Raw genomic sequence first — 14220 nt, 5'->3', positions numbered from 1 at the left:
ACACACACACACACACACACACACACACACACACACACACACACAGGCGTGAAGACATGCACACAAACAGAAACGCATGCACGCACACACGCACACACACAGGCAGTTGTCGGTTTAAAACAATACAGGGAGTTGGTCATCATTCAACTGGATTTATTAGTACATATTATAACTATAAACTAGTACTAACTGTTCACATCTTAATGTCTACAAACAAGGGAGAAAAATCTGCTTGAGAAGTGTATTTCTATTTGATACTGACTGACTTTGACACAAGTATGTTAATATTCTGGGCAGGTGTGGACAATGTCCAAGAGCAGCTAAACCGCTAAGCTAGAGGCAAACATCTGGAAGACAGACTGATCTACTGTATAAAGATCCGCTGTCTCTTGACTGTGGCAATAAAGCTAAATAAATAGGTTTGATCGTAAAACAGACCCTTTTTCAAACTTTATTGAGGTACAATTAATTTAGTTACACCTTCAGTCAAACCCAATTTCCTGTTTATTTAATGAAATTATGCCATATAATTCTATATAATCCAGAAACGATTTTTCTTGGAATAAGGGCAACACTGATATATAAATGGACTAAATGGATATAGGACTAAGAAATAGGATGTAAAAGCTAACATAGGAAGGTATGGGTGAGGTTTAAAAGACAACGTTCTGCCAAAGATTCAAGTCTACGAATAGCTAGGAAACACCGTTACCGCCAACTGATTCAAAACACAGTATTACCTTTTGAGTTTCTGGGAACTAGAGGCGGAAGGGAAGAGACAGTGGACAGCGATGACCATGAGAAGGTGAAGACAAAGAGACAGTTGAAGACAGTTTGAAATGATTATGGATAACGTTGACGATATGAATCAAAGGGACAATACATGCGATGACAAAGGACCCCGAAAGAGAAATGAGAAGGACAAATGGAGCGGCACATTGAGTGACGATGAGAGAGAAGTCTTTTGGCCAGCAGAGATGCCCACATGAAGGGTGACCCACCACACTGTCCATATAGGCCTCTGTCCAGATGATGTCGTGGTCATGGTTGATCACCATTGGCCGGCTGAGCACGTGGAGGTACTCCATGACGTTCTCCTGCACGTCAGCCAGTGTTGAGATGTGCGTGTAGTAACCTGCGCAGAAGACACACGCAGACACAAAGAAATTCACAGATGTTTAAAACACACACTGGGTTTTTGAGTCGAAGGCATCAGGTTTCTGACTGTTATTTTGTGGTTGTCATAAATGACATCATGCAGCTGTTACAAATGATAATATCGTGTTAGTAATGGTGAATCACTTTGATAAATGTAAGCCTAATGCATGTTGATGCTGCTCATGCATGCATTTGTAATGGTGGCCACAAGGGGTCACCACCGGGCAAATCAACCCAGTGAACGCCCTCATGAGAATACTGATCCTCAAAGTATACTCAAAGAAGAAATGGACAATTACCTCTGATGGAACTACAATGTATTCTGGTTGAAAGGTTACTAGAACACCTAGATATGAAAAGGGTATTGAAGTTGACATGTGCATCTTTTCTCTCCATTGTCTGTTGACCTGCTCTGACCTCTCACATATTGTAGATTCGTCCGACACTTCCAGCTCCCTGATTGTCTATGCATTCTGACAGAATCACACTGTGGGCGGCTGAAAGGGCACAGTGCACAGCTATGCAGATGACACACCAATTCTGTCTATTTCAGGGTCTGACACTCGGGCAGTACACGGAACGAATCTGTGCGTGTCCGGCCGACATCCCTCAGTAGATGTCCACACGGCACCTCAAGCTCAACGTGGCCAAGACTGAGCTGTTCTTCCTTCCAGGTCAGGCATCATCCACGCACGACCTCCCCGTCTGGTGACCACTCTACGGTGCCAATGACTTGGTTGGCAAGGAACCTGGCCGCGACAATCCAGCCACTGCGGCTCAATGCCGTACATGAATCTAAAAGGCTTTGTTCACTTAGCAACACACTTGATGGTGCAACACACCTACTCCAGTGATTCCCCCAGCACTGTATGGTTAAGGCCTTAACAACAAAAGGGCCCCGCCTTGACTACCAATGTATTGAAAAAGATATATACATATATATAATTATATATATATTTTTTAAATTATCATGCATTAACAAAGTCAAAAGTCTCGTAGGGAAAGAAAACATACTTCCATCAGGTGCAAAAAATATAGATACATAATGCATTGGTAATACTGTTTACAACAATAGTCATGCCACAAAGCTTTCTGAATTGAATTGAACCCCCCCCCCCCCCACCTTGACTAAGAAATGTCTTCGTCAAGGTGAACGGGGGGGAGGGGTCCCAAGTTCCCCCTCGCCACCCTCCCTGGGGCTCACCTTTGTTGTTGCACGCGATCCATTTCACGTTATCGGCAAAGGTCATCTCTCGTCCAATCAGATAGGTGAAAACCCGTACCTGGAGAGAGAATAACACGAAGAGAAGAATCTCAGAAACCCTCGACAGTTGATGAACGTGAGAACCTCTTGTGGATCAAATAGAGAAATAAAAACACAAACAGACTATTTCCTTTCTTTACAGGGCAGTCCTGGGTCTAGACCGACGTATCACCATGAGTCAACATCACACACGGCTCACATTTGATCGTCACAACAAAAGGCAGAGAAGATAAAGCTTAACAGATGGGACTCCAGGTGCGTTGGGTTTGAACGGTATTCACTCGGGGAACTTTGGAATTTGAAAAACCATGGAAAGCCTGTACATAGGGGGACAACGTGGGCCCCTGCGATGTGAACTCAGGGGCCTGTAGTGTTGAGGACGGAGCCCTGACGTCGGCCTCCCAGCAGCAGGGTCGTCTTACCCTGCGCTCCGGCCAGTTGAACTCTTCAAAGACCTCCTGGAAGTCCTCCATGGCGCCGTCGGTTATCAGCATGATAGCCTGATTACACAAACTGCCCTGACCCTGTGCTGAAGCCTGGAGTCACACAATCACACACACACACACACACACACACACACACACACACACACACACACACACACACACACAAACGCACACGAAACATGTGCGCACATACAAAAAAAACGAGCACACGGTCACAGATGAGAACACATGTACATCTGCTGCTGTGCTTTCTTGTTCCGATCGTATCTCGGAGACCACGGAAGCGGTGTAGTCGGGGTCAGGACATTAGAATGTCTTCGTATCGGTATTGAACAGCGGTTAATGAGGTTTTATAAGATCAGACGTCTGCCAAGGAGAGACCAAGAGAGGCCACAAGCGTCTGTTTGTGACGCTCAGGGCCGAAGAGACCAGCCTTCAAGGAGTTCCAATAGACACTAGTGTGTAGTTACACTAAAGGGCTGATTATGGTTCCACTTCGACGCAACGCAAGGGGGTTTACGACCCAATTACGTCCTTGCGGACCCTCCTTGCGTCCGTCGCAAGGGCCTGACGTGCGCCTCCCAAAAATGTTAACCTTGCGTCGTGGTGACGCAGCAGCAAGGGCTATGATTGGTCCGCTCACTAAAACCAGACGCAGAACCAAAACAGGTTCACGACTGTGTCGAAGCGTCTACGTGGTCCTTGCGTTGCGTCGACGTGGAACCATAATCACACCTTAGCAGCCTTCAGGTAGTTCACGTTAGACACTAGCGTGTAGTTCCTCTAGCAGCCTTCGGGTGGTGTATTGTGTACACCCTCAGAACGGTCCTCTATGAGCCAATGGGTGACGTCACAGACGCTGCGTCCCTCTCATCGTTCACGGTTTGTGGGTGGACGCACCTGGTTCAGGATCTTGAAGGACTCCTTCATGGCTTTCTTCACCTTGCCCTCTCCTTTAACATGGAGGCCTTCCACCAGGATCTTAAAATGCTACGGGCGAGACAGAGGTGGAGAGAGAGGCAGGGTAAGAGAGAGAGGCAGGGAGACCGAGAGGCAGAGAGAGAGGCAGGGTAAGAGAGAGAGAGGCAGAGAGAGAGAGAGAGAGGCAGAGAGAGAGAGAGGCAGAGAGAGAGAGAGGCAGAGAGAGAGAGGCAGAGAGAGAGGCAGAGAGAGAGAGAGGCAGGGAGACCGAGAGGCAGAGAGACAGAGAGGCAGGGAGACAGAGAGGCAGGGAGACAGAGAGGCAGAGAGAGAGAGAGAGGCAGAGAGAGAGAGGCAGAGAGAGAGAGAGGCAGAGAGAGAGAGACAGAGACAAGAGACATAGGGAAAGGATAGGAAGGAAGGGAGAGATTAAAGTGAACTAATACCATGCATGCACCGAGCACTTAATGCATTGCTCTGGGTATTAGTATTAGCTCACATATCCCAGCGTAACCGTAGCAACAATACATCTGAATCAGGAAGAAAGAATGAAAGACAGGAAGAAAAGAAAGAGTGAAATAGTGAGGGAGGTGTTATCGCTGGCACACTGGATGCTCACGTCAAAGACAAAACAGCAATAGGAAGTAATTTGATTTAAACAACATGCACGCACACATACAGACAAACAAACACAGACACACACACACACACACACACACACACACACAAACACTGAGCTTCATGATGATTACAATATAATCAAATTCATTTCAATGACATTACCATACGGATTAGTGATGATATAATTATGATGTAACGTAATCATGAATTTAAAAAGAATAACATATTACATAGTTCCACAAAATGTATATAGTCAACAAAAGAAGAGTGCAATTTAGGAGGGGTTTGATTAGGATCATCCTCAGCAGATGTTTCACCAACCACATACACACATATTTGCTATGCTAACATATAAGGGTGTATGATTACAACACACAGCAAAACGTAAAGACAGAGTGTGTGTGTGCGCACAGTCGAGCTCCAGCCAACATCTGTAAGCCCACTCTGTTACCGACTGCCTTACAAGCTGAGCAGCCAATCACGGCCCTGGCTTGCATGTCATGTGACATACTTAAAACAGTCACTATCCAATGACCTCACCTGATCCGCGGTGATTGTGATGTGGGCATGAAAGTAGGGCAAACTGTCCAGCAGCACACACTTAATGCACGCATTCACACAGGAACACGCGGGAACACCAAGGAAAGAACATGCATGTGCACACACACATAAAACACACACCCATACACACATGTACACAACACACACACGCATACACGCATACACACACACACACACACACACACACACACACACACACACACACACACACACACACACACATATACATACACACACGCACACACACAAAGAACAGATGTTTGAGCCCACAGCAGGTGTTGGTGTGGATCAGAAAAAAAGAGGAATCAGAAATGAGCGAATGTGGAGAATGTGGTGAAGTTTGAAATGAAAGAAGGAGGATTCTGTTGTCTTCCAGCAAAACAGAACAAATCAGGATAGAACAACACCATTTGATTAAAAAAGGTGGGTATTTCCTTGGGTATGCATTAGTTCGATATTTAAATAGATAAGATAAAATTACATTATTCATTTATTTAAATATATATTGTTAATAGATAATTATCTGTGTAAAAAGGTTGGATAAAAGGTTTAAAAGGATTTTAAAGGATACAATTATAAACGTTTTTTTATTTCTATATATTCACACTCTTGGGGAACTCTTCCAGAAGAGATGGGTGTATTTTGCCGTTCACTTCCCCATAAAACAGATGAGGCGTCCCTAATGGCCACCAGGCGCTGGGTTCAGCTTCAGAGTCCTCTTCCTCTCAAAGCTCTTAGAGAGGAAGAGGAGCCCAACTCTGACGACCATAATCGTTCCTTCCGCACACAGTCAATTATAGACACGTGTCAAGGAGACGCGTGTCCTTTTGATAGTGTACACACACCCACACACACACACACACACAAGCAAACACATACACACACACCCACCCAACCACCCACCCACCCACAGACACACCCACACGCATACACACACAGGAGCACACATCTCTTACCTCCCTGTTGTCCAGATCAGCTTGTACCAGCGTGCCCTTGAAGCATGGCTCCACATAACTTACGTAGTCACTATACTGGAGACACAGAGAGAGACAGAGAGAGAGATTAAATAGAAAGAACAAAAAATTAACCAGTTGATACGCCTAATTTAGGGGAGTAGCAATGTTGAGAGCAAGGCAAAGCTTGGGTAAATCGTTAAGTACAAATGAGGTTCAACAGCGAATGCCTGACGTTGAACAGACTCTTTGGGATTAGGCATAGTTCCTCTCAAAAATAAAAATATGTTTTTTCTCTGATTTTCAGGGTGGCTGTATGATATTGTTTTGAATTGCAGCTAAAAACCGCTTAGGGAGGATTGCCACAGTTGTATGACAACACCCTTAGTAATGCCAGGAAACACCCTGCTAAAGCCTGTTTATTAGAGTGACTTACAGCAGTACAGATGAACAGCATTAGGAAACACAGACGAGAAGGGGAAAGCAATTTCAAGCTTTGAGCCACTTGCGTATTGAGTGTGAAGGAATAATGAATTGTTTGTGTGTGTGTGTGTGTGTGTGTGTGTGTGTGTGTGTGTGTGTGTGTGTGTGTGTGTGTGTGTGTGTGTGTGTGTGTGTGTGTGTGTGTGTGTGTGTGTGTGTGTGCGACACAGAATCTGCATGTGTGTGTGTATATGTGAGTGAGACACAGAATCTGCATGTGTGTGTGTGTGTGTGTGTGTGTGTGAGACACAGAATCTGCATGTGTGTGTATATGTGAGTGAGACACAGAATCTGTGTGTGTGTGTGTGTGTGTGTGTGTGTGTGTGTGTGTGTGTGTGTGTGTGTGTGTGTGTGTGTGTGTGTGTGTGTGTGTTCATGACTACCTCAAGCTTATTGCGAATCTTTCTGCTGTGCTTGCGTGCGTGCGTGTGTCTGAGACACAGAATCTGCATTTGTGTGTGTGTGTTTGTGTGTGTGTATGAGACACATAATCTGCTTGTGCGTGCGTGTGTGCATGTGCATGTGTGTGTTTGTACGTGCATGTGTGCATTTGTCTCATGCATGTGTGTGTGGATACAAAATGGGTGTTTGTCTATAACCATGTGTTTGCATGCGTGTGCTCAGGAGACTATGAGCGCCATGCATACTTACAGCTAGCCGTGCACGATAAATCGTTATAAAATCGCGATCTCGTTTCGACCAAAACACTGTGTTTGGTACTGCCATTTTTTTTTTTTGTCATGGTTCATGTGTGCAATAAAAATTACATTTCCTGAGAAAAAAATCGTGGCAGAGAATCGTGATATCAATTCTAAGCTAAAAAAATCTTGATTCACATTTTCCCCCGAATCGTGCAGGCCTACGTACAGCTATGATGTTGACGAAGTCGTTCTCGCCCAGCGTGTCTAGGATGGTGTTGATGGTGTGCTTGGCTATCGTCAGTCTGAGGCCCTTCATGCTCCCACTCACGTCCACCACGATCACCACGTCTTTAGGGGAAGAGGCTGCCTGGATGTACCTGGAGAGAGACACAGAGACACAAAGGGAGAACCAGAGAGAGAGAGACAGAGACACACAGAGGGAAGGAGAGACACAGAGACACACAGAGAGAAGCAGAGAGAGAGACAGAGACACACAGAGGGAAGGAGAGAGAGAGGGAGAGAGAGACACACAGAGAGAAGCAGAGAGACAGAGACAGAGACGCACAGAGGGAAGGAGAGAGAGAGACAGAGACACACAGAGGGAAGAAGAGAGAGAGAGACAGAGACACACAGAGGGAAGGAGAGAGAGAGGGAGAGAGAGACACACAGAGAGAAGCAGAGAGACAGAGACAGAGACGCACAGAGGGAAGGAGAGAGACAGAGACAGAGACGCACAGAGGGAAGGAGAGAGAGAGAGACAGAGACACACAGAGGGAAGAAGAGAGAGAGAGACAGAGACACACAAAGAGAAGAAGGGAGAGAGACACTTAAACACTTGAATTCATTTTTTTATGGAAAATCATACAACTTTTCAACACCCTTCAAAACAAAGAAAAAAATGTAAAACAACATACACTCAAATTCAGAACAGTATACAGGGTGTGTATACCTTTGTCATCTAAAAAAAGTTTTGGAGAAGAGTCTGGGAGAGTTTGAAAGATACAAAGGTAGCCGTAGATGAACAGGGAGACAGACTGACAGACGGACAGACCAGTTAGTAGGCTAGAGCAGACAGACACTCAAACCCTATAATTGTCTTTGTTCTTCTCTGTATTCCTCCCTGCGTCTCCATTCCTCCCCCCTCCCTCCATCGCTGTCCCCCAGCGCTCCAAGCCGGTTACTGTAAATGAGATTGGGTCCTGTACCGAACCGTTCCCTCTGACCCTGTCTGCCAGCCTGACCACAGAGCTAGGACTTCTAGGAACCTGAGAGATCTCTTAAAACCGCACAGACCTAATCTGGTCCAAAGTCTATTAAGGGGCAGATGGATCCTGGGAAATCAAAAAAATACATGTAAAGGGGGAGATTACTGTCAAATGGGAAAGTACATCCACAAATATGTATCTGCAACAATACAATTCAATCACAAAATAAATTATTAATTATTGTAACAATATACATATATTTCAATGAATAAATATGAAGACCACATTGCAATGCAAAAAATCAACAACAGACAGGTCGTTAAGGTCAACCAATCTCCTTACAGAGAAGTAGCTTATCAGGCTAACACGCTAAAGGGGTCAGAGTGGCACGGATAGTGTGAGGGGCTTATTACAAAACCCAGAGTGTGTGTGTATGTGTGTCTGTGTCTGTGTGCGAGGTTGTGTGAGGTTGTGTGACAGGTAATTCCCCAGACAGCAGTGCTACAAGGTGAAGGTTGGTTCCTGGACAGAGAGGACCGGTTGCACAGATCAGGGTTGAGAAGGTCGGATTAGGAGGAGGAGGTGCTTTAAGGTTAACACCGTCATTCCAATTAGTGTTTTAAAGGTGCCTTACATAGTTTAAAAGGAGTTCTTGGACCCTACTATTGGGAAACTTACAAGGCTCTGACTTCTGAATTAATTTCTGTTTGATTCCTGGTTCATTGGTTCCTATAATGGTCACTGTCAATCTCGTTCTTGATTCGTACAATACGTCTGGTGTTGTTGAGCATGTATTACCCTGTCCTGTTGGATCCTTCCTGGACCTATACTATTATGGTCTGTTCTGCTCAGGCCTGTTATGCTCTGACACATCATGCATCCTCACACCAGGTCGGACCATCACAGACCATCAGGCACCCTGGAGATCTCATTAGCCCGCTCGGCCCAGCATGAAGCGGAACGGAGGAAGAGCAAATTACCAGTTCCTGTTCCTGCAGTCAAAGGTCACGACCCCGTTGTCATCCGGAGTCCACTTAATCCCTGGAAAGGGAGAGGCAAAGCTTAACCAAAAAAGAATGTTCCCTTTTTATGAAGAAAACTAGTGGTAGTACTGTGTGTAAATGTGTGTGTGTGTGTGTGTGTGTGTGTGTGTGTGTGTGTGTGTGTGTGTGTGTGTGTGTGCATAAATTTATGTGTGTGTGTGTGTGTGTGTTTGTGTGTGTGTGCGTGTAAATGTATGTGTGTGTAAATGTATGTGTGTGTAAATGTATGTGTGTGTGTGTGTGTGTGTGTGTGTGTGTGTGTGTGTGTGTGTGTGTAAATGTGCGTGTGTGTGTGTGTGTGTGTGTGTGTGTTTGTGTAAATGTATCTGTGTGTGTAAATGTATGTGTGTGTAAATGTATGTGTGTGTGTGTGTGTCTATGATGGTACCTGGATATAGTCTGAAGAAGCCTGTGGCGCTACCAAAGTACTGCCAGGTGAGGGTCGGATCCTTCTGGAAGTTATCGACGAATACATCGTTGAGAGCCTCCGACATATACACTCCATTTAAAATACCAGGGTCTGGAGAGAGAGAGAGAGAGAGAGAGAGAGAGAGAGAGAGAGAGAGAGAGAGAGAGAGAGAGAGAGAGAGAGAGAGAGAGAGAGAGAGAGAGAGAGAGAGAGAGAGAGAGAGAGAGAGAGAGAGATACAAACAGACAGACAGACAGACAGACAGACCGAGACAGACACAGAGAGAGAGGGAGAGAGAGAGACACAGAGAGAGAGAGAGACAGACACAGAGAGAAAGGGAGAGAGAGATACAAACAGACAGAGAGAGAGGGAGAGTCTGTGTCAACAGCAACCTCGGTAAAATTCTATGTATGACTATAAATAGCAGACTCCTTAACTTCCTGACTGACAATAATGCCATAAGCAAAAACCAGATTGGCTTCTTACCAAATTATCGTACAACAGACCATATATTCACATTAAGCACCCTCATTGACCTCCAAACAAAACAAAACAAAAGCAAACTATTCTCCTGCTTTGCAGGCTTTAAAAAAGCCTTTGACTCAATTCGGCATGATGGTCTGTTGTTTAAATTAATAGAAAGTGGTGTTGGAGGAAAAAACTTACGACATCATAAAGTCCATGTACACAAACAACATATGTGCAGTTAAGATAGGAAAGAAACACACAGACTTCTTCCAACAAAGCTGGGGTGTGAGACAGGGATGTAGTTTGAGTCCAACCCTGTTCAACATATACATTATCCAACTAGCAAGGACACTAGAACAGTCTGCAGCCCCCGCCATAACACTGGTAGACACCGAAATCAAATGTCTGCTGTTTGCAGATGACCTGGTGCTGCTGTCCCCAACCAAAGAAGGCCTACAGCAGCACCTAGATCTTCTGCACAGCTTCTCTCAAACCTGGGCCCTAACAGTGAACCTTAGTAAAACCAAAATAATGATATTGTTGACCCAGCCTCAACAAATACACATTCCTCTTAGACACTGTTACTCTAGAGCAAACAAAGAACTATACCTACCTCGGCATAAACATGAATGCCACAGGAAATTTCAACAAAGCTGTTAATGACCTGAGAGACAAGGCAAGGAGGGCATTTTATGCCATAAAAAGAAATATCAAACTAGACATCCCAATTAAGAAAAATATTTGACGCAGTGATAGAGCCCATTGCGTTCTACGGCTGTGAAGTCTGGGGCCAACTCACCGACCAAGAATTTATAAAATGGGACAAACATGAAACATGAAATTCTTCATGCAGATTTCTGCAAATCAATACTAAAAGTCCAAAGAAAGACACCAAATAATGCCTGCAGAGCTAAATTAGGATGATATCCAAATGTTATTAAAATTCAGAAGAGAGCCCTAAAATTGTATAACCACCTTAAGGAAAGCGACAGCAACACACTCCACAACAAGGCTCTAACCCACAGAGAATTACACCCAGAAAAGTGTCCCCTTAGCCAGCTTGTCCTGGGAATTATAAGAAAACAAAAGGTAAAGTATTTGGCACATTGGAAAGAGTCCACCAAAAACCAGACTAAATTGGCATGCTATTTGTCCCTTAACAGAGACTACACGGTGGCAGAATACCTGACCACCGTGACCGACCCAAAACGGAGGAAATCCTTGACCAGATACAGACTCAGCGAACACAGCCTGGCCATCAAGAAGGGACACCACAGACAGACCTGGCTCCCAAGAGAAGACAGACTGTGCTCCCACTGCACACACAACCAACTCGAGACTAGAGTAGAGTCATACAAAGACATCAGGAATACACACTTCCCACGGATTACAAAGGCATGCGAGGACTTCAAAGACACTCCAGATGCTCACAAACCGCCATACCTGTTGGGAGAAATACAACAATGTGCAAACGCAGCAGCAAGATTTGTCACCTGTTGTGATGAGAGAAGGACCTCAAACTCCCCATAGACTCATCCCCCTGGACTCACTCTGCACACAATAATTGCACTAATCCTCTGTAATGTAAATACTGTGTATTTAGAGTGTATCTTTAACTTATCTGTTTATACGAGATACTGTAATTTTAGTAATTTTTATAATATCGCACATTTTACTTTTTAAAGTACTTTTATAGTTTAACATTTCATATGTATAGATATTTTGTATTTAAAGGTTCATACTTATACGTTATACGCTGTTTATTTTATTGTTCACCTGCTTTGGCAATGCAAATGTATACTTCTCATGCCAATAAAGCTTTTTTGAATTGAATTGAATTGAGAGGGAGACATTTATCAAAGACAATGTGTGTGTGTGTGTGTGTACCTTTATTAAAGACGTTGGTAGGGACTTGTATGTCACTCATCAGGGTGTTGACCTGAAGCTTGTTGAAGTGTTCGTTCTCCTCTAGAGCGAACTCCCCCCCTAGATCCACCGGATTCCCGTCTTCATCCACTTTGTTGATCACCAGAGAGTTGTAGTAGTCAAACTATCACAGAACAACATAGTAGTCAAGCTATCGCAGAACAACATAGTAGTCAAACGAGCAGACAACTAGCAGATACAGAACATCTACATCAGGTTTACATCAGCTATGTTGAATCCAAAAGTAATTTATGTTCAGACCAATACACTTTTGTTGCTTAAATGAAATGTTTATTTAAACAGGCCGTCATACTGGATTAGTGTGAGTGTAGGCATGCGTGTGTGTGTGTTTGTGTATGTTTATGTGTATGTGTGTGTGCGTGTGTGTGTGTGTGTGTGCATGCATACCTCCAGCGTTTCGTTAAACTCGTGATAGAGATCAGCGTCTTCCGCCGCCTCCGCCAGTCTCTATAACAGCAGAGTGGGGTGAAAGGTTCAGCACTCACACTCCATTACATCGGACTGAAAACAGTTTCATTGTGCCGGTGTATGAATGGGTGCACACTGACGTGTAGTTAACCCTATGACGTGACTTTAGACACAAAACTATGTGGGGCATTAACGGTTCATACAGCCTGTATGTGTGTGTGCAGTCCACACTTGGATGTGTGTGTGAGTGTGTGTGTGTGTGTGTGTGTGTGTGTGTGTGTGTGTGTGTGTGTGTGTGTGTGTGTGTGTGTGTGTGTGTGTGTGTGTGTGTACTGCATGTGTGTGTGCACTGCACATGTGTGTGTGTGTGTGTGCAGTGTGCCGTTTAAGTGTGTGTGTGTGTGTGTGTGTGTGTGTGAGTGAGTGCACACTCTTTATACACACACACGCGCACACGTGTGTGTATAAGTGTGTGTGTGCGTGTGTGTGTATGTGTATATAGGAGTGTGTGCAATGCACACGTATAAGTTTGTGTGATTGAGTGAGTGAGTGAGTGAGTGAGAGGGTGAGTGAGTGAGTGAGTGAGTGAGAGGGTGAGTGAGTGAGAGGGTGAGTGAGTGAGTGAGTGAGTGAGTGAGTGAGTGAGTGAGTGAGTGAGTGAGAGGGTGAGTGAGTGAGTGAGTGAGAGGGTGAGTGAGTGAGTGAGTGAGTGAGTGAGTGAGTGAGTGAGTGAGAGGGTGAGTGAGTGAGTGAGTGAGTGAGTGAGTGAGTGAGTGAGTGAGAGGGTGAGTGAGTGAGTGAGTGAGTATGTGAGTGTGTGTGTACCTTGACAGACTTCATCTTCCTCCCCAACATCTCCTCCATCTCCTCTGCGAAGCTCTTCACCAGTTCTTGGCCGTCCACCTCCTCCATCTTCACGACCCCCTCGATGTCTTTGTACTTCTGCAACGCACCCCGGACCCAACGGGCAGCAGGATTAAAGGTCCGCAGGCCAAAGCCCAGCTCACGCAAGTCGCTGTCGCCTTGCTCAGAAAACGGTTTCTCAGAGATAGGTCTCTTCATCACACAGGCCTACTTCAGAGTTTTGGTAAACAGAGTATATATCCACAATAATATGTATCCCTGGTACCAAAAGAAAGATAACACCTGTGGGATTGTTGTGCAAGTGAAAAATCAAAGTGGACACTCCTTGGTAAGAGTAAATAAAGCTAGAGCACAGCCTCAGTGAAGGATTTAATTTCCGTCTGAAATAAATCTCATGTTTTAGATTGAATACCGCCTGGTGCATCATCAGTTGGTAGCCCTATCGTAGCGAAACATTAAAGCCACCCCATGTAGTACAAGCTTCCGGCCTGATCTGGTAATGCCATTCTGTCGATGAAAAGACAGAACGAGAAAAGACACACACACACACAGCATTTACTGATGTTACACAACATATAATGCTTGTGTACTGCCTCTACAGAGGCATGTACCAGATTTTCGAAGCGCTGCCACAACTCTCTCTCTCTCTCTCTCTCTCTCTCTCTCTCTCTCTCTCTCTCTCTCTCTCTCTCTCTCTCTCTCTCTCTCTCTCTCTCTCTCTCTCTCTCTCTCTCTCTCTCTCTCTCTCTCTCTCTCTCTCTCTCTCTCAGGAACATACATAACCCACATTTTTATATTATTTTAAATAACTCTTCACCAAGTTCCTTA

General features: G+C 44.8%; 1 protein-coding gene across 1 annotated transcript in view; it reads right to left on the bottom strand.

Moving 5' to 3' along the window:
- The window catches only part of cacna2d4a (calcium channel, voltage-dependent, alpha 2/delta subunit 4a), a gene marked incomplete at both ends in the record, with an annotated part of 97780 nt that overhangs the window by 79018 nt on the left and 4542 nt on the right, over positions 1-14220 (bottom strand). Inside the window, 11 exons of the mRNA XM_079755968.1 lie at positions 1002-1135; positions 2363-2441; positions 2845-2958; positions 3769-3858; positions 5928-6002; positions 7275-7425; positions 9234-9294; positions 9685-9816; positions 12061-12223; positions 12508-12567; positions 13354-13470. Coding sequence (XP_079612094.1) covers positions 1002-1135; positions 2363-2441; positions 2845-2958; positions 3769-3858; positions 5928-6002; positions 7275-7425; positions 9234-9294; positions 9685-9816; positions 12061-12223; positions 12508-12567; positions 13354-13470 — 1176 coding nt within the window. The remainder of the gene's footprint in view (positions 1-1001; positions 1136-2362; positions 2442-2844; positions 2959-3768; positions 3859-5927; positions 6003-7274; positions 7426-9233; positions 9295-9684; positions 9817-12060; positions 12224-12507; positions 12568-13353; positions 13471-14220) is intronic.

Source organism: Pollachius pollachius, assembly GCF_949987615.1.
Source record: "Pollachius pollachius genome assembly, chromosome: 18".
NCBI lineage: Eukaryota > Metazoa > Chordata > Actinopteri > Gadiformes > Gadidae > Pollachius > Pollachius pollachius.
This window is presented reverse-complemented; position numbering and strand designations above follow the sequence as displayed.